Consider the following 19,923-nt stretch of genomic DNA (forward strand, 5'->3'; position numbering starts at 1 on the left):
ATGCTTTCTGATTACTGAGAAAGGGGGACACGACACTCAATCTATAAACAAGACAGGATCCCAACACCTGCCGGAAAAGGAAATAATTGAGGGCCGCGGATGATCTGAGGAGGGAGAGGTTCGCTGTGGCATCACCCCACCATAAGCCTGGTTCCCCTCCACTGCTGCAGACTCATCGGCAGGGTTGTAAGCAGCCAACTTCCGCCATGGCGAATAGATCCATGCCGGATTATTCTCTTGAGGCAGAAAACAATCCCCCTGCAGCTGGAAGCAGGGTCAGAGCCCTCTGCGTGTGTGCCTGCGTGGTGTGGAGAGGTCTGCATTACATCGGCATGTGTCAGCTGTGACCCGGCGGTCAAGAGAAAGATTTAATCTTCAGAGCTGCAGAGCTCCAAAGGGCCAGACAGAGAGCGAGAGAGAGAAAGAGAAAACAAAGGAAATGGAGAGAGACAAATAAATATCGGCGGGATGAAACGAACGGCATCCAGCCCATTACTCACCTAGCTTTCCAAACAGCTCCACTCCCAGGGCAGCATAGATAAAAAACAGGAGCATAAAAAGTAGGCCAAGGTTCCCTACCTACATAAGAAGAAAGCAGAACAAGGGTCAGGCAAGTTCAGGTCACAACCATAATCGCTCCATTACATTGTAAAGACAAGCAAAAAAAGGGAAACATTCGGCCAGTGGCTAACTGGGGGGCACCCCCCACCCCACCCCGGGCTTTTCACGTCCACAGACGCCTTCCTGGGAACCTCTCTCTTAGGCGATTTTATCCACTTCAGCCACCCACACCCACACCCACACCCATCTCTTAGCCGCTGTCAGTGTCTGCGTAGGATCCTCCCCCCCGCCCCACTCGCTAAGCTGCATTAGGGCCCAGCCCCACCAAGCACAGCAGGGGACGTAAGCGGGCACGTTAAGTTCAGCATAGGCTGGAATGCTGGGCCGAGCTGGGGTCTTGCTTTGCCTTTTATGCTGGGGAGTGGTTTGATAAAGGGTATTTCATGGCCTTTAAGGGCACGAGTTTCAAAAACAAGACACACAAGCCAGGCTCCTCAATTCCTACACAGGCACCTGCCTTATTTAAAAAGCTCCCTCTGGTCTCAGTGATCGTTTACATTTGCTGGTTGGGCTCTGTGACGGCCATTGACGGGTTAAGTCGCCAGCCAACGGGTAAAACCCTCCGGGTTAAATCATTTGGAGCATGGCTTCTAATGGAAAATAAAACACCCAGGCCTCAGCCTGACCAAGCAGTGTGTGAAGCTGGCGGCTCTCTACCTCAAGAGGAAACACAGACCCTGAGGTGGTCTCCAAACACAGACCCTGAAGTGGTCTCCAAACACATAGCCTGAGGCGATCTTCAAACACAGCCCTGAGGAGATCTACAAACACAGACCCTGAGGCAAACTCAAAACTTAGAATCATAGAATTATAGAACACTAGAACTGGAAGGGACCTCGAGAAGTCGAGTCCAGTCCCCTGCCCCCACGGCAGGACCAAGAACTGTCTATATCATCTCTGACAGGTGTCTGTCCAACCTGCTCTCAAATATCTCCAGTGATGGAAACTCCATAACCTCCCATAACTTATCCCTGTCATGGGCACAGGGTTGACTGGTGACTCATAGGGTACATCTAGACTGCGTTGCTCCTTTGGGATACCGGCAGTATCCTGAAAGAGCAACATCGTGTTCCACAAGGGTTAAGGGATTTGTCGGAAAGGCGCCTTATTTTGAAATTTCAATTTAGACTCGGAATAAGCTATACAATTTGCGTAGCGCAAACCGTGTAGCTTATTTCTACAGAAGGGTGTTGTCTAGATGCGCCCCCTTCTCAACTCCGCCTAGGATTGTGACCTGAATTCAGCTGTTCTTGGGCCTTCCCCACAAGGTCTTCTAGTGTACGTTCCTCTGGCCTTGTTGGCAGTCACTGAACTCACTGTAAATGTGACTTAACTAACCTGAATCATAATGCTTATGAAGCCTTGGGAATGGCCTGTCTTTCCTATACAAGGGCTGTCATAAGTTGGCAGATTTTCAATCATTTTTCATGGCTGTGCTGCTGTTATTAATAAGGGTGCTTAAAAGTGCGCAAAGTGGCACAAAACAAATAAAAGACACAGTCCCTTACTTAACCAGTTCACAATCTAAAGCCAGGCCTACATTACGCAACACATTCAATTTAAGATATGCAGTTCCAACTACAAGAATTGCGTAGCCGGAGTTGACGTACCTTAACTCAAATTTCTTACACACCCCCATTGTGGGAGGGCATTGGAAGAAACTCTCATCAATTTAGCTTACTCCTCGCAACCCCGTGGAGTCCCAGGGTCGATGGGGATGCCATCAGAGTTCGATTTTGCAGGTCATTACTAGACCCCCTAATCAAACCCCAAAGACTGATCTCCAGAGCGTTGATCTTCCCCTAAGACCTAATTGGAGACATGTAGTGATCATAGAATCATAGAACACAAGAATTGGAAGGGACCTCGAGAGGTCATCAGGTCCATCCCCTGCCCTCACGGCAGGACCCAGCACCATCTCGACCATCCCTGATAGGTGTCTATCTAACCTGCTCTTAAATATCTCCAGAGATGGAGATTCCACAACCTCCCTAGGCAATTTATTCCAGTGTTTAACCACCCTGACAGGAAGTTTTTCCTAATGTCCAACCTAAACCTCCCTTGCTGCAGTTTAAGCCCGTTGCTTCTTTACCAATCCTCAGAGGCCAAGGAGAACAATTTTTCTCCCTCCTTGTGACACCCTTTTAGATACCTGAAGACCGCTATCATGTCCCTTCTCAGTGTTCTCTTTACTAAATTAAACAAGCCCAATTCTTTCAGTCTTCCTACATAGGTCATGTGGGAAACAAAGCTGAGGTAGGGAAGGGGAATAAGTAAAAGGGTTACAAAGCCAAGATCCTGACATAGCCAACTGGTTGTTCCCATCTCGGTGTCCTACCCCTCCACGCACATATCCGTCCGTAGTTTCAGTGATGTGTCAATTGAAAGCTGAATAACAACGTTCCTCACAAACCTCAGAATCGCAGCTTGGAAAAAATCTCCCCGTGACTAACAGCAGTGCAATTAGCCAAGTCATGCTTTGTGGTCACCCGTTTATGAGCCTTGAAGACGACATGTGGGGATATTATCTCCTCAGAAGCAACTGTGAGGCCTGGCTTTGTCACCCCAGCGACACCCGGCTCACAAACGGGGAGAGCCAAGAAATGGCTCAACTCCAGTGGAGACTTGCCAGTAAAAACGGCTTGATCGGGCCATGCAGCCTTCCCGCCGTGCAGAGTTATGCGTGGCTGATGGCTGCCCGTGGCAAGCGATGGATTTTGCAGCTTTCCCCCCGATGCCAGGGTTCGTCTGTGTGCTACACCACGGCGTGGGGTGGGAGAGGGAGCGTCAGTGATCCATTGCCCCAAAGAAGGAACCAGAGACCCATTTCCACAGAGGTGGCAGGGCGGGAGGGAGGGAGGATGGATGCTTGCCAAGGAGGCTGCACCACAGCATTCAAGGAAGACTGTACGTTGCCTGGGGTGAGTCGTTTCACCTCTGTAACTGAACGTTCCCTTTGCAGGGAAGTAATTGAGGTCAGTACAGCACGCGGGTGAGGACCGGCACTAGAGAAGGGCTAAGTATGAATCGTTGTTGCTGCTGCGATGAGCAAGGCAGGTGAGAGTGTGTCCAGACATTCTTCTCCTGCAGGCAGGGTCTGGGGTGTCTTCTCTGGGCTCTCGGGGAGGAACAGGATCTCGCAATCCAGCTCATCGTCTAACGACAGCCAGCGAACATCCCCCTGACCGCCAGCGACCTGAGGAAGCTTTGCCGAGGGCGGTTCTGCCCTGCAGTTCCGCACAGGCTCTGTTTATCTGGTGTAGAAAGCAACCAATCTGCGCCCACGGTCGGCGAGTGGGTCACCACTCCTTCGCTGGGGCTCCAGGGGCAACAGGCAGCCCCCGTGGGGAGCAGCCTTCAAAGGGAAGCCCCACAAGGCTGTCGTGGGAGAGCACCTGCCTAAGAAGCAAACAGGTGCAGCCACAGAGCCGATAGATCGGGGGCAGGACAGGCCCGGCCTCCGCAGCAGCCTAGGCCCATTCCCCTAGCTGTCTGCTGGCGGGGGAATGCCTCGGAGACGGACTGCTGGGCATAGAGAGGCTCCCCGGCAAGGTAATTCAGTCTAAATGTGGCCTTTTCAGTGGCTTCCCCAGGCTGGGGCTGCGGGCGTCAGTGCACTGTCCACGGTTCCCCCCGGTTGGTCCGTTCTGCAGCCTGGGTCCGGGAAACACGGAGCAGGATGCTGCTGTTCCACAGTCAAGGGAGACCCAAGCATGGCGAGTCTCTGGCAGGCCGCCATATTAACCTCCCTTTGCGTCTCCGACCACTGGGCGCCTTGAAGTAACATGCAAAGGCTCAGCCGCGAGGGGGGAGACTAGCAGAATCACTGGGCACATCCAGCCTGCTGGGAGGATGCCCCAACACCGACTACACGTCACGCCAAGGCGCGGTCTCAGCATGCGTTGAGAGGGATGGGTTGGGGCCTCTCTCCGCTTTGGCTGCTCCCCAGTAGCATGGCCTCAAGGGGCGTCTTTGGGTTCCTGCTACCCTATTTAATCTAGTCAAGTCCCCGTGGGAGCTCAGCACCCGCAGGCTGGGGATCTGGGTTCTGTCCCCAGCCGCCCCACAGACCTTTTCATGACCTTACGCCGGCTGCCTACCTCAGATTCCCCACCCATGTAATGAGGATACAGCTACGTGCTACCTCACAGGAGGTTTTTTCCTCAACAGGCCCAGCTGTGCCCTGAAGGTGCAGTGCTGCACTGGGAGCCGCGGGGAGGCCCAATGCTTCCCAGGAAGTGCAGAGACCATGTTGAGGTGTCGGCGTTTGCTCCTCTGAGCCTGGTGCACCCTGCTGGTGAAGGGATGCTGAAGCTGAGACTCACAGCCGTGTTCTGCTCCTTCAGAGGCCACTGATCTGCTGTAGGAACCTGGCATGTGTCCAGAGCATTGTCTTATACCTTGTCTATGAGTCTGATCTAAACCCCACTGAAGTCAAAGGGACATTTTAAATAATCTTCAGTGGGTTTTGGGTTTGGTTCTTTGGGTCTCAGCCCCTTCTCTGTATCAAACTGGGGCTAATCATTGAATACTAGGACTGGAAGGGATCTCGAGAGGTCCAGTCCCCTGCCCTCACGGCAGGACCAAGCACCGTCTACACCATCCCTGACGGGCGTTTGTCTAACCTGCTCTTGAATATCTCCAGTGATGGAGATTCCACAACCTCCCTGGGCAATTTATTCCAGTGTTTAACCACCCTGACAGTTAGGAAATTTTTCCTAATGTCCAACCTAACCCTCCCTTGCTGCAGTTTAAGCCCATTGCTTGTCCTGTCCTCAGAGGCCAAGGAGAATAATTATTCTCCTTCCTCCCTGTAACACCTTTGAGATCAGTAATGGCACTTACCTGTTTGGGGGAAGAACTTTGGGAGGCTCAGGTAGAAAGCGCTCCCTTGATCATTATTAATCCACTGACTGCAGAGCATAGGATGCTAGCTCCCGGCCCCCAGCGCTACGGAACCCACGGTCACGATGCAGAGTCAAAAGCAAGCCCCGCAGAGTGTCGTGACTGACCTCCCCATCTCTGCCCTCAGTCAGTCGGCTCTGAGAGAGGCATTAATGGAAGGCAGGGCCCTCCTCACTCCAGGTCAGCTCCTCCCGAGCCTCTCGCTTCTCTGATTCCATTATTTCTGCACCGTACCTCAGTATTTTAGGCACCCGGGCAGAACTACACAGGGGCTCAATGGGATGCCTGTCAACAGCAATTCCTCACACAGCTCAGCCTCTGCCAATCCCTTCCAAGGACAAGGGCTCTTGGTCATTTCCTGCCAGCTTCTGCCAGCCAAAGCAGTAACTCCAGACTTAGAGAAATGCTGGGTAATTTATGCTCTGGACAGCGGATGAAATGGACCCATTTGCCAGCCTGCAGAGGGGACACCATCTGTGATAGTTGCAGTCCTAGAGGAAGCCCGAGAGCCGCGGAAGTTTGAATGCTCGGCTTAGCTACATGACTGTTTCGGGGCAGTCCACAGCAGGGCCGGGCTCCACCAAAGAGCCCCCGTGCATGACCCCACCAATGTCCCTCGGCCTCACTTACATTTTGTCCCCTTGACTTTTCCTCCTCCTTTTTGCTTCCCCCTTTTCTTTCCTTCCAGCTGCGAGCTAAGCACTGAGGTCACCTCGTGCCTATAACCCAACGCTTCTGTTCAGAATGGGTGGCCAATAATTCGGAACAACTCCATTGAATTCTATGGGGCTCCCCACCCGCATGGAGTTTTTAATCTCTTCTAGCTCCTGTCATCTGAAGGACTCAACCTCACTACATTTTTGTTCCCCTTCTCTGCACCTTTACAATTGCTGCAAATGTTCAGGGTATGGTAACACTGGACTCTTGTTTAGATTATATAACTGCCTCTAGGCAACACTAGCTATGCCTTTAAAAACTGCATGCGAGCCGCTGCCCGGAAAAGAGTTAAAACTCCCAGCCAGCCGGAAGCCGAAGCCTCTGTCCTTCAGCAGAATAAAGCACAGAACAGGGAGTTCTTCACATTTTTCTTGGCAGAGCCTCTCCGTTGTACGGCATTCCAAACTTTGAAGAGAAGAAGGGGGTATGTTGTCCAATCCTGGGATTAATTAATGTGCATTCCGCAGAAAAAAGGACCCAGATCTTCTAGAGAGATTGGATGAGATTTTGCTCTCTGCCACATCTGTGCAAATCTCGAGTCGTTCCAGTGGAGTTAGAGTGCTGTGACTGAGCAGAATTGCACCCACAGCTCACCGTGCAAGAAAAGTTCTCTTTCGGCTGCGCCCGTGGGCCCCAGGTTTCTGTAAATCTCTCATTTCCACTGCCGACTCTTTAATGGTGTTTAGTACATTGAGGTTACGGGCAGAAAAGTGAGTACATCATCTTCGGTGCCCTATGTATTTGTCAGCTGTTCCTGTGTGCGCTGTTGACAGCATAGGGCCCACGCTGTTTTACCATCAGCAGGAGCTGAATTTCGTTTTGCCTCCACCGCGCTGGTAACTAATTGCAGACCCTTTCCGACCAGTGGTTTATATGAGAATGGTTATACTGACGGACCCAGATCCCTGGTGTAAGCTGCACTCACTTAGACAACGTGGGTTTTAACACAGCCAAATAAGAACATAAGAATGGTCACACTGGGTCAGACCAACGGTCCATCTAGCCCAGTATCCTGTCTGCCGACAGTGGCCAATGCCAGATGCCCCAAAGGGAGGGAACACAACAGGTAAGCCTCACATGATCCCTCCCCTGTCACTCATTTCCAGACAGAGGCTAGCAACACCATTCCTACCCATCCTGGCCAATAGCCATTGATGGACCTAACCTCCATCAATCGATCTAGCTCTTTTTTGAACCCTGCTGAAGTCCTAGCCTTCACCACATCCTCTGGCAAGGAGTTCCACAGGTTGACTGCACTGAGTGAAGACAAACTTTTGTTTTAAACCTGCTGCCTATTCATTTCATTTGGTGACCCCTCCCCCAGTTCTTATATTGTTCTTTTCCTTACTCACTCTTTCCACACCAATGCAAAGCCATACACCTAGGGACAAAGTATGTAGGTCACACTTATTTGTACCCTGGAAAAGTGATTTGGAAAAGGACATGGGTGTCCTGGTAGTTAGCCAATTGAATCGGGGTTCCCAGTGTGATGCTGTAGCTAAGGGGTCCAAAACAATCTTTGCATATGTAATCAGGGGCATATTACAACTGGAGTAAGGCAATGGTATTACCTCTGTGTATGGCATTCGTGACACCGCTACCCGGTGTCCACATTTGAAAAGGGACGTGAAAAAACTGGGAAGGGGTCAGAAAAAAGCTACAAGCACTCGAGGATGGGAGAACTTGGCTCACACAGTGTGAGAGAAGAGAAACTCAATCTATTTAGTTTAGTCAAAAGCAGGTAAAGAGGCGGCTTAACCTGAGTTGCCTGCATAAGGAAGAAATTTCTGACAGAAGCTTGTGAGTTTAGCAGAGAGGAGAGCTAAATGGAGGCAAAAGCTAGATGCATTCAGATGAGAAATAAGAGGCCTATTTTTAACAATGAAGATAATAACTCTCCATGGGAAAAAGTGAGCTAAGGGTGTGGAGGGTTTTCCTTTACTTTCAATCTATAAGTCAAGACCAGATATCTTTCGACAAGACTTGCTATAGCGTCAGCAGAAATTATGGGCTTGATACAGAAGTTCTTTGCCTTGGCTTATGCAGAAGATCAGTCTCTGATCTCGATGGAAATCTGGAGCTATGATTAACAATGTCTAGTTAATGAAGTCAGTTTAAGTCACGTTGACCCTAGGGTAACACTGTCATTTGGGGATTCGCGCTAGAATGCCTACGAGCAGAATTTGGCTCTTTATATGTAATAACTGTAAGTCCACTGGAGGGATTCTTCCTCTGCCAATGAGGATAAGTCAATTTTTTTTAAACTCTCCTCCACTGTATGATTCGCTCATTCTGCATTTTTAAAAATTCCCTCTTCTCCAAGGAAGCTCATGGCGCAATGGGGCAAAGATCGATAATGTCTTTGCGGTGACTCTGGCCAGGTCACTAGATAGCTTTATTGATTGGTCAGCCAAGCTGTGAAATTGGAAAATGCAGGTTCTTCACCAAAAGAGAGATGATGCCTTAGGTAAAACCATCACAAAACAGACAGTCGGGGGACAGAGCCACGCCACGGAGTTGGAACTGAATTTGAACCTCCAGAAGGTTTGCGGTGGATGGATCCATTACGAATACAGTGGCCGTAATGGGACACTATCTTATTAAGGTCTTTCCCCTGACCACTGGTTCTTTGCCTAACTTTTCCTAGACTGACACTTTAAGAGTAGGGCATGATGGCATACTTTTCAGACTTAAAGGCAGACTGCTGTCATTAGCTGCTCAGTCTGGCAGTTCTAGTAGAGGGGTAAGGTATTGTACGATTGTAGCAGGGTTTCTCTTCCCTGTTCCCTTATTCGGACGTGCATTCATATTTATGAACTGGGATTAAGGACTTCTGCACACATGGACTCCATGCATGTGAATCTTGACGACGCCACATCACTGTGGGACAGCTACAAAATGTGGATTCAAAGGCCAACATTTCCAGAGCTCAGGGGTGCTTTGTTCTGCAGGTGTAGATCAATTTCCTCTCGCTTGGGAAGTAATACAAATGAATAGGAAACGGATGAAAATCGGCCTCGGAAGAGGAAAATAAATCTTCTGTAATGCCAGCATCTGGGAATGGATTGTAATTAGGACTGAAAGACAGATGTTTTCAAAAGCTGCTGCAGCAGCAGCTGTACAAATGGAATTTCCCTCTCTCGTCCTTTTACAAGCAGGCTCAAAAGAGTTATGCACATAAGAACGGCCATGTCAGGTCGGACCAAAGGGCCATCTAGCCCAGAATCTCATTTTTTGGCGGTGGCCACACAGACAGCAATTCCAGAGCCCAGGTTAGAAAAGTCACCGGGCCACCCCGCATGCACAAGCCACAGCTGTGCAGACACAGTCGGCTTGACAGGCCGTGCTGTACCTGTGCTGGCTGCTGCCCAGCGAGCTGCTGGCTGTACTGCCGGGTGCATGCTTCTGGCTCACACAGACCTGCCTGGCTGCCTTCGTTGCTGACAGCACTGCCTGGGAGCCCTGAAGCCCACCCTGGAAATTTAAAAGGGACAGAGGTTGCCAGCCGGGAGGGCCACAGGGCCCTTTTAAATTCCCCAGGCCACTGGGCAATTACCTCCTCCAACCCCTTCTTTCCCCCTAGTGGGCCTGGACGCCACTGTAAGTGGTGCAACATTTTGGGGTTGGGGATGGGAGAAAGATTTCCCAAGTCATATCCTTCTTTTCCCCAACTTTTTACTTTAATGGCAGATGGCAGTTTTATCAGTACAAGATTTGCTTGGAATATCCTCAGAGATTTCACATTAGCAGAAAATTTGCTTTGTGTGTCACAAGCAAAAACCAAACAAAAACCACAAAACCAACCAACCAAACAAAACCCCCGTGTCAAAACCCCCTCTAGTTTTAAAAAAAATGTTCTGTAATCACAAGGCTTTCAAAAGAAAAAGAATAGACCCAAAGAAATTGCTTTCTTGTAACGCCAAGAAAGCTGGGGTCGGGTTTGTAAATTCCAGCTTCTTCTCGGCTAAAGCCCTGTGATTGAAAGCAAAGTCTGAATACCGAAGTGCAATTGGCTTAGATGAAAAACATCTTTCGAGGCAGTGAAGGATGAACAAAGCTTTCCAAGAAAAAGAAACGCCTCCTGGTTTTCAGTTTAGATTGGAGAGACAATGGGTTTGTCCATATGGGGAACGACGCCGTACAATTATACCTTTACAGCCATCCCAGAACAATTAAATCTCAATAGCTATTTTCGTACAACTCCTGTGTAGACACACTTATTCTGGAAAGCAGCATGCATATAGGGCAAGGGTGGGTAGGATACCTCTCATGGGCCAGGCTACCGGATTGGCCCATGGACACCCTGCCGGGACTCTCAGGCACGCAGCAGTCGCTGTTTTAAATGCAAGGCTCTTCCATGTGCCTCTCTGCTCTGGAGGGAGGGGAAGGCTTTGTGTGATCTCTCTGCCCCCCAGCCCAATCCTCAGCTTCTATTGGCCAGAAACAACAGGCCAATAGGAACTGACCTCAGCCAATCTCTCATTTCCTATTGGCTGAAAACAATGAGCCAATAGGAGCAGAGAGATTGGCCTGGGGAACGGGGGCAGCTCCAGTCTCTCCCCTTGCTGGAGCCTGCAATTTGAGAGCCACATGCAGTTTTAAGTAGTCTGGTGCTGCAGAAGACAGAAAGCCCAGCCTGCCTTGGGGATGCTGCAGGGCTGCTGGCCGGGTGATGCTTAGATAAGCGCCTCCCAGCCAGAGCCTGACTCTGACACCCCTGCCCCTCCCACAGGTCACCTCCAAACCCCAGGTCACAAGTCCCTCCCAGACCTGGTAACCCCTCCTTCCCAGAATCCTCTCCTGCACCCATACACCCTCCCAGGCCCTATACCCTAATCCTCTGACCCAGGCTGCAACCCCCTTCTTCCCCTAAACTCCCTTTCGGACCTCACACCGTCTCCTGCACGCTGGTCCCTTACCCTCTGTGCCCTTCTGCACCTTCTAGACCCCACACCTCCTCCACAGAAAAGTGTAGCCGTTGACCACTTTCCAAAATCTTGATGTGCCCCCCCACAAGCAAAAATGATTGTCCCCCCCCACCGATATAGGGCGGCATGCCAGAGTAGCTACGGTGGTATTATTACACTGGTATAGTTCCACTGGTAAATTTCCCTGTGTAGACAAGCCCTAACAAAGTTGTAGGAGTTACCCAAGCCCCAGCTCTCCTCAGGCCTGCATCAAAACTTAATGCCTGTAACCAAATGGGCACAAGATTCTGTCATTCTGATTTGGGAACACAGGAAACCCACTTGGCTCTGGTGTAAATGAGAGCACAAGACAAGAGGAAATCCTGCTTTCCTCTCCAGTAGTGGCAGATTGCAAACCCAGGCATTCAAAAATCAGGAGCCCAGGTGACTGACAAAAAAAAAAAAAAAGAAAAAAAAAAGATTGGCTTAAAAATAACGAAATTAAAAAAAACAACCATACACCAAAATGTTAGTTTCTTTTCATTTGCCTATTGGGTTTTGACCTTTTGGGGAACACACTTTCAAACTTTCCTTTACAGTCAAGAGAACTAGAAACCTGCATTTTTAAAAATGAACGCCAAGTTTCTCCCATACAGGAACCAGGAATTTTAAGGAAATCTTCACATGTTGACAGCCAATCTAGTACACATCTAAAGCCCTTTAATTCCAATGCTTTCACCAGCAGGTTCCTCAGTCTACCCCAATCTTTCTTAGTCCTGGTCTATACTAAAGGGGAAGGTTGACTTAAGACACACAACTCCAGTTACGTTAATTACGTAATTGGAGTTGACTTACTTAAATCGAGTTTTCACCCTGTCCACACAACGGGAGGTTGACGGGAGCAAACGCTCCTGTCGACTTCTCTTACTCCTCATGAGGAGCAGGAGTACCAGCAACAACAGGGCGCCTTCTCAATTTGATTTAGCAAGTCATTATTAGACCCACTAATTCAAACCCTGGAAGATCGATGGGCAGCATCGATTTTCCACATAGTGTAGACGAGCCCTTATTCTTTTCAAATTGTTTCCCTTTATTCCAACTCAAAAGCTTCTGTGACCCTCTCCATTTACAACAGAAATAAGAGTAAGCCGTATTTCAATGATAACGATGCTAAGTCTATATAATTATTGAGGTATGCCTCTTGAGAGGTTGGCAGAACACTTGATCTTCCAGGATGTGAAGGTATGGAGAGTGGGGCAGTGAGCTGTGGGTGGGGGTGGCCTTTGCAGACACAAAAGGCCAGAGCTCCTATCATAATCGCAACATCTGACCTCACACATAGTGAAGATTTTGGCTGCTCTGTAGTTATTACGGAAATTGTATTTTCTTTGGTATAGAATTGCAATGAAATGTTCAGCCCCTTGTGCCCGACTGGGAGGTTGTGACGCATTGGCGAAGAAGCATTCATCTGCCCTTTACCACCCCATCCTGTGTTCTATAAGAATGTTGCTCACAAAGGATGAGGGGTAGGTTTTGCTCTTCGACCTGCACAGCTGACCTCCTCTCCAACACTCGGCTTCTCTCGTCATGCCCAGAACTCCTGGGGATTCCATGCACACGCGAGGCTAGAAAATTGGGGAACGCGCTCTGACCCATAGCCCCACAGGGCAGAATGTTTGCTTGCCATTCTCCGGAGAACCACACGCGTCAATGGAGGATATAAAAAACATCACCAGGACCAGCGTTTCCCGGTCCCATCCAGCGCAGCACAAAAACTAACTGCACAAGAGGAATCAAACTCTTCTGTCCCTGTTCGCCTTGGATCAAGCCCTCGGACTTACCTGGGGTAGCACCTGCACCACCGTGTCCAAGAGAGCTCGCATCCCGGTGGCCATTTTGAGCAGTTTCAGTACTACAACAAGAAGCAGAGCTGAGACATTTTTTTACATAAACAACGCAAACCTATTCCAGGGAGAAGAGAGGAACAGACCCTGTGGGGTGAAATCTCCTCTCTAGCCACTTCACTAATGTCAGACTCCACATGTGCACCCATGAAGAAGGAAGAGCGGGCCCTACGTTTATAAATAAGGCATGCAGGGACAGGGATCTAAGGGTCACGTATACACCCCTCTGTGGCAAGTACCACACAATGGGGAAACTTCTGGGCCTACTCTCTCCTGTCCTTTCCGAGGTGAACGGGAGTAGCCAGTAATCTTCAAAGTCAATTCTCCTCCTTGTCCCACTGTAGCGGATGGCTAGGGAAGGTGCCTGCCTCCCCGAGTCACGATCCTCCCCCTCTAAGGAGAATGCCAGCATGGGGGAAATCCTACCAGTCCTTGCTCTTGCGTGCTCCCCCTGCAGATCTGTTCCCACAACAGCTCTAGGACTCTGGGTTTGGATTAGAGAGGGTCCATGAAACATGGGGCACATTGGGTTTTGACTCAAAACCCTGCAGCCCGGCACCATCCCTAGGTCTGAATCAAACTCAAATGACCCAGACAGGAAACAATGGGGCAAATTCAGGGGCACCCACAGTGTTGGCAAGGTGTGTGGTGGGGCCAACTCCAGCTCCTAGAAGGGGCAGGGCTGAGGTGGAAGGGGAGAGGCCAGATGCAGCCAGTCCTGAGTGCCACCCAGAGTGCACCTCGGCATGCCCCAGGCAGCCCTCTGTGCCGCCCAGAGCGCGGTGCGACTCCCCAGTCCTTAGTACTGCCCGGAGCACACAGGGTGGTGCTCTGGCGGCAATTTAAAGGGCCCAGGGCTCCAGCCACCGCTGGACAGCAGCTGGGAGCCCTGGACTCCTTTGAATTGCCGGGTCCTGGGGCAATTGCCATCTTTGCCCCTCCTCCCATTGGTGGTCCTGGCTGAATTAATCTCTGATGCCACCCCACTGGCTCTGTGGAACCACCCTGGGGACCAGGCTCCACCATCATAGAGGCTGGAAAGGCAGGCTCTACCTCTTGCTATGCGCAGCACCCGCATGATGCGTATGATGGTGGGGTTAATGGGGAGCGCGGCATTCATTTCAATCTCCTCCAGCGTGATCCCCATGATCGAGAGCAGAACGATGGCCAAGTCCAGCTGGTTCCATCTAGCAGGGCCCAGGCGGGAAAGACACACACGCAAAAACAGCAGACTTCAAAGGCACGTCACGGACACAGTTGCTGGGATGATGCCCCGGGACAGTGGCAATGTATTCTACAGGCCTGGGGCCAAGGCCAGCACCCAACCCCTCTCAGATCCAGGGCTGAGGGGACAGACCCTCCACGGGGGCTAATCAGCAAAGCACCATTTGCGTCAACTGATTTACTCCTGCTCAGGCTTTGGCCCGAAGTTTAGAGAGGGAAGTTGGAACCGTGCTAGGCTACGCTGTTCCTGCCACCCCGACTGTCCCCGGAAACAGAACCACATGCATCTTAGAAACTCAGACGCGTTGGTGCTGAAAGATGGCAAGCTACTTTCCTAAGGACCTCCCCTGATAAGTCGGCTGGCTCCCGGCAGCCTAGAACCACCTCTCAGCCATCTGGAGGAAGAGGGGCACAAGCTGCTCCCAGGACTAAACAGATCAGGATCTGCCTTATCTGTGTCCAGTGGAGCATGAAATAAGGCTCTCTGGCATATCTGGGCCTTCGGCAGGTCTCCAAATCATAGCCCGCTGTCACATTGGCTTGTATTTGGCCAAGCGAGCAGGAAAATGTGAAATGTGCTTCTGGCTTTTGGCCGTCAGAAGGCAACACTGCTGAGAGCTTCGGGCTTTGCCCATTGCTGATGGGTTTGCTTGGCTAGCACCCTGCAGGTAGCCCATGGACTAGTCTAGATTGGAAAGGGCATCAGTTCTGCAGGAAACAGTGTTGTCTGGTGACGAAGAAGAGTCTTTTCCAGGCCCATATTAAGAGAAGTGGCTTCCTCATTATCTCATAACTAAGCAGTGGAAAATTCTTTGGTGGAATCAATGAACGGGGCTATGAACACATCGCAACCCTTGTGTATTCATTTCCTATTCCCGTTACAAAGCACGACCTGGGGGTATCAATCATAATTTTTGTTAACCTTGATTCCTGCGAGACAGCTCAGGTAGCGGTAGCTAGTCAGCGTAGACATTCCCGTGGCCAACAATTTTATGTTTACAGCAGTGCTTCAGTTGCTTGGCGTCTGGGTTTAGACTCTGGGCCAAACCCAAAGGAATTGAAAACCATCTCACCTGTCTTTAAAGAATCTTCGAAAACCAAATGCCACCAACTTCAGAACAGCTTCAAACACAAAAACTATGGTGAACACATAGTTGCAGTACTTCAGAGCTTCATCCAGGGACTGAAAAGAAAGGCACGTGTTAGTTTCATACAGCTGCTTTACCATAGTTCGCTCACAAATCAGTTGGCAGATAGGAGGATAGTAGAGGTAAAAGAAAGGTTGAAACACAGTGGAGGGGAAATGCTGTTGATTACTGGAATTTTACTCAATGTCTATGCACCAGACATTGATACGTAGAAGCATCAATCTTCCAGAGTTCGATGTAGCAGGTCAAGTAAAGACTTGCTAAATCAAACTCAGAGGATGCCCCCATCAATGGCCAGTACTCCTGCTCCTGCAAAGAGTAAGGGAAGCCGATGGAAACATTTGCTCCTGTTGGCTTCCTGCTGTGGGGACGACAAGGAAACTCGAATCAAGGCACGTCAACTCCAGCTACGTAATTAATGCAGCTGGAGTTGCGTATCTTGGGTCAACCTTCCTCTTTAGTGAAGCCTGGGCCTTAGAACCAGTTGCTCTGTGTATGAATCGATAGACTTCAAAAGCCTGATTTGCAACTTATGTCAGTATAACTCCAATAACTTCAGAAGATTTTCTCCTGATTTGCACTAGCGTGTAGTTCCCATTAAGCCCTAAAAGTGTCACTCTGACACAGAAATTAGGAAAACAGGTTTTTATGCTGCTTAAAAGTACTTACATTTGAACTAGGGATGGACCCTAATCAAAACTGTGTCTCCAGACACCCCAGTTTTTGGGAGTTTTGAAGGGTATGTCTACACTACCCCGCTAGTTCGAACTAGCGGGGTAATGTAGGCATACCGCACTTGCAAATGAAGCCCGGGATTTGAATTTCCCGGGCTCCATTTGCATAAGGGGGAGCCGCCATTTTTAAATCCCCGCTGGTTCCAACCCCGTGCAGCGTGGCTACACGGGGCTCGAACTAGGTTGTTTGGACTAGGGTGCCTATTCCGAACTACCGGTACACCTCGTTTCACGAAGAGTACCGGTAGTTCGGAATAGGAACCTAGTCCGAACTACCTAGTTCGAGCCCCGTGTAGCCGCGCTGCACGGGGTTGGAACCAGCGGGGATTTAAAAATGGCGGCTCCCCGCTTATGCAAATGAAGCCCGGGAAATTCAAATCCCGGGCTTCATTTGCAAGTGCGGTATGCCTACATTACCCTCCTAGTTCGAACTAGCGGGGTAGTGTAGACATACCCGAAGAGTCAAGTCGGAATTATTTCCCCTCCCCCCCCGCACTATATTTGTAACACAAAGTAGGATGAGTCTGTGGAGTCATAGTAAAACAGAAGAAGAACTAGGTGTTGCTATGAATAAGAACATCAACCGCAGTGATACTAGCTAATCCAAAAATGACAATGGCTATCAACCAATCTTCAGTTGTGGGAGCATAAACTGCTGAACAGATGGAAACAAGAGGAAATTCAATCCCCTTCCCGCTTACTATAATTTTGTTATAAGGTGTATTATGAATATCTGACACTGTTTTTAATACATCTAGAGTTGGCCATGAGCAGAGACTGAATCCTGGACTAGATGGATCACTGCTTTGTTCCGGCGTGACAATTCAGAGGAATTCAGCTTAGTTTAATATAGTCAGCAAAATAAATAATATGGGAGGCAGATGAAATCTCGTCTTCTTGAAATTTGTTACATCTCCAAGGATGGGCAAAGTATCTCCATATTTGGTCTAATGCTTGCTCGCTCTATAAAGCCGCACTCGGAAGTCAGGAATCCAGAGTGTTTATTATGCTCTGAGATGATGGCTGTTTATAATGGATTTCATTGGAGTTGGAGGCCAACAATAGCAAAAAAACGACATGGCTCATACCTTAAAATAGAGTGCCTTGCAGGAAACATACCTTCCACCCCTCTGACTGGGGCTCTGTTCTCTTGTCAAATGTGGCCATAGATTTCTTACAAATCAATGAATAACAAAACCAGACGCAGTAGGAAACAAAGCAACGGAAATTGCAGAGAAATGAAAAGCTCGTTTGCTTTGGTGACAGGGGAACACAAGAACGTCAGAGATGGCTTTATTTCAGGGTAAAATGCTCCTATGGGTGGAACCCTCTAAACTGGGACCCAACAGGACACGGATGTTCCAGGACCAGAGAGACCCTGTGAAGGGTTGGTGGCTGCGAGCCCTGAGGGCTGGCAGGGCAGCAGACTGCTGGTAGCAAACTGCCAGGAGCACAGTGCATAGCAGCGGGGTGGCCTGGCAGTGCCAGGAGTCTGATGTGTGGCAGTGGGGCTGCTTGATGGGGCCAGGAAGCCCAGTGGGGCCAGCAGGACAACAAGGCTGGTGGAGCCAGCTGGAGGCTGGTGGCTGGACCAGGGCTGGGTGCAGGGGCGCCAGAAATGACCTTTCCTGGTCTAGCAAAATCCCTCCTCTAAGACCGGTCAGGTCCCGAGGGTGCCAGACCAGGGAGGTCCAACCTCTACTGGCATCTGCGGAAGTGCTCTCCCCCAGTGCCTGGGATGGCCATCTGTTGATTTTTGGAAACGTGATGTGAACCTTGAACAGATGTCACAGAGCTGGCCCTTCCTTGATTCTCATTATATTGCCTAAAATAAAATAGACGCTTTTTTTTTTTTTTTTGGTAACGTGGCCACTTCTTATTTCACTTCTGGTCTCTGGGCCCAGAGCTTGCAGGCCATACAGGCAGAACTCCACAGATTTGCGTTTGTGTAACACAAGTGCAAGCGAGTTGGGATTCAGAGCACATAACGTCGGCGTATATCACAGCGGCTGCCGTGTAAAGGATGCATGGGAGCAGAAGCGTGGAGGTGGCACAAAACCCACTCCCCTGTGACTTGCTGTCTCTCAGCTTAGCGTCCCACAGAGCCCTTTCCGAGTGACCTGGCAAACCTGGCGCCATTAAAAAGTGCCCGCAGACTGGGGAGAACCGTGAGGGTTCCTATTATGGATTGTTCCTGTAATACGGATGAACAGGCCGAAAGATTTGTGTGTGACAAGGTCTCAGTGTGGACAAATGTCAGAGTGGTGAAGGGCAGGTCTCTCGGCCCAGAAGGAAGAAGGCCCAGTTCTCTAGGGCAGTGGTCCCCAAATGGTGGGGCATGCTCCCCAGGAGGCTGGAGAGGAACACTCAGGGAGGAGCAGTGGGATGTAGGCCAGTTCCCTCAGTGGGGAGTGAGGGAGCAACACATAGCCCTGCCCTGTGTCCAGCTCCACTCCAACCCCATCCCACTTTCTCAGCTCCAACCACTCCTGGGCATGGCGCCCGGCTCCCGCCCCTGACTACTTCCTGGCTGCAGCCCGGCTCCCAGCCAAGGACACAGTTCCAGAGCCAGCCCCACTCCCGGGGTGGTGGGGGGCACGGACAAGGTGAGGGTGGGTGCGGAGAGAAATGTTTGGGGACCACTCCCCAAGGAGCTGAAAAAGGGTAACCTCAGGCTACCTAGAGAAACCGCAGGCCAGTTAAGGGCTGCCAGGGACCTTTAAAAATCCCTTTGCTGTCGAGAGAGGAGGGGAGAGACAGGCTGTAGCCGGGGCAGTGTCAGCAGGAAGGAAAGGCCGTCTTCCCACCCTGCTAGGGAAAGAAACTAAGATGGCAGCCGTTTGGGGGCAGCACTGGCAAATAGGAGTAGCCTGGAAGAGAAAGTATTTCCGTTTGCATGGCAAGTTTGGGGAGTTTCATTTTGCTTCAGAAAACTTCTTAGGCCTGCTCCGAGGCCCACTATGTAAATAAAGGCGGAAACAAAACAACAACCCGAGTGAAGAGAAAAGCCCTCCAGAGTCGGATGGATTTATTGCAGGGAGAAAGCTGACACGACATGGGGGGTGTCCTTCCATACATGCCCAGGGGTTCACTGAGGGGACGTCTACACTGAACGCTTATTTCACAATAAGCTATTCCGGAATAGTTCTTCAGAAATAGAATATTTCAAAATAGCCCATCTACACTGCAGGGAAGCCTCAAAATAAGTCCGAGGCAGGCTTCCCTAATGTAGACGTGCTGTCTCAATTTAGAGCCCCTAGTGGCTCTGGGGAGGAATCACTTAGAATGGTCCTGGTGAGGGGCTATTTTGAAATAGCAACACTGGAGCATCTACACTATTTCGAAATAGCTGTTTTGGAATAGGCCTTATTCCTCATAGAATGAGGTTCACAGCTTTTGGAATAAGCCCTCTGTTATTTCAAAATTCTTTCGAAATAACAGAATGGCTGTGTAGACGCTCACATTGTTATTCTGAAATCACAGTAGTTATCTCAAAATTACAGTGCAGTGTAGACGCATCCCGAGAAAGGGATTTTATGGTATATGGTGCAAAAGGATTACATGTAAGCAGAGTTGATTTACTGCCCACTGAGTGAGCAAAGAAAGCCACCCTGAGCTCACTTGCTCCATACTGACCTCAGTTAATGAAACAGTCTAACACACTGACATCTTTACTCTCCCTGACAATGAAAAACAACCTGGCAAATGTCACCAGGACACTGCTAAAGCCTGGAGCCCAATTCTTGGTGCTATTCTTCTTTCA

At 49.9% G+C, this 19,923-nt stretch overlaps 1 protein-coding gene across 3 annotated transcripts in view; it reads right to left on the reverse strand.

Annotated features, from left to right (window-relative positions):
* CACNA1H (calcium voltage-gated channel subunit alpha1 H) overlaps positions 1-19,923 on the reverse strand; it is a 576,049-nt gene that overhangs the window by 30,988 nt on the left and 525,138 nt on the right. For all 3 annotated transcript variants that reach the window (XM_089769319.1, XM_075899792.2, XM_089769320.1), the window contains 4 exons: positions 15,352-15,461; positions 14,108-14,241; positions 12,992-13,062; positions 501-579 (listed from right to left, as the gene is read on the reverse strand). In XM_089769319.1, coding sequence (XP_089625445.1) covers positions 501-579; positions 12,992-13,062; positions 14,108-14,241; positions 15,352-15,461 — 394 coding nt within the window. The remainder of the gene's footprint in view (positions 1-500; positions 580-12,991; positions 13,063-14,107; positions 14,242-15,351; positions 15,462-19,923) is intronic.

The sequence above is a fragment of the Pelodiscus sinensis genome, chromosome 15 (assembly GCF_052426305.1).
Source record: "Pelodiscus sinensis isolate ZL-2025 chromosome 15, ASM5242630v1, whole genome shotgun sequence".
Lineage (NCBI taxonomy): Eukaryota > Metazoa > Chordata > Testudines > Trionychidae > Pelodiscus > Pelodiscus sinensis.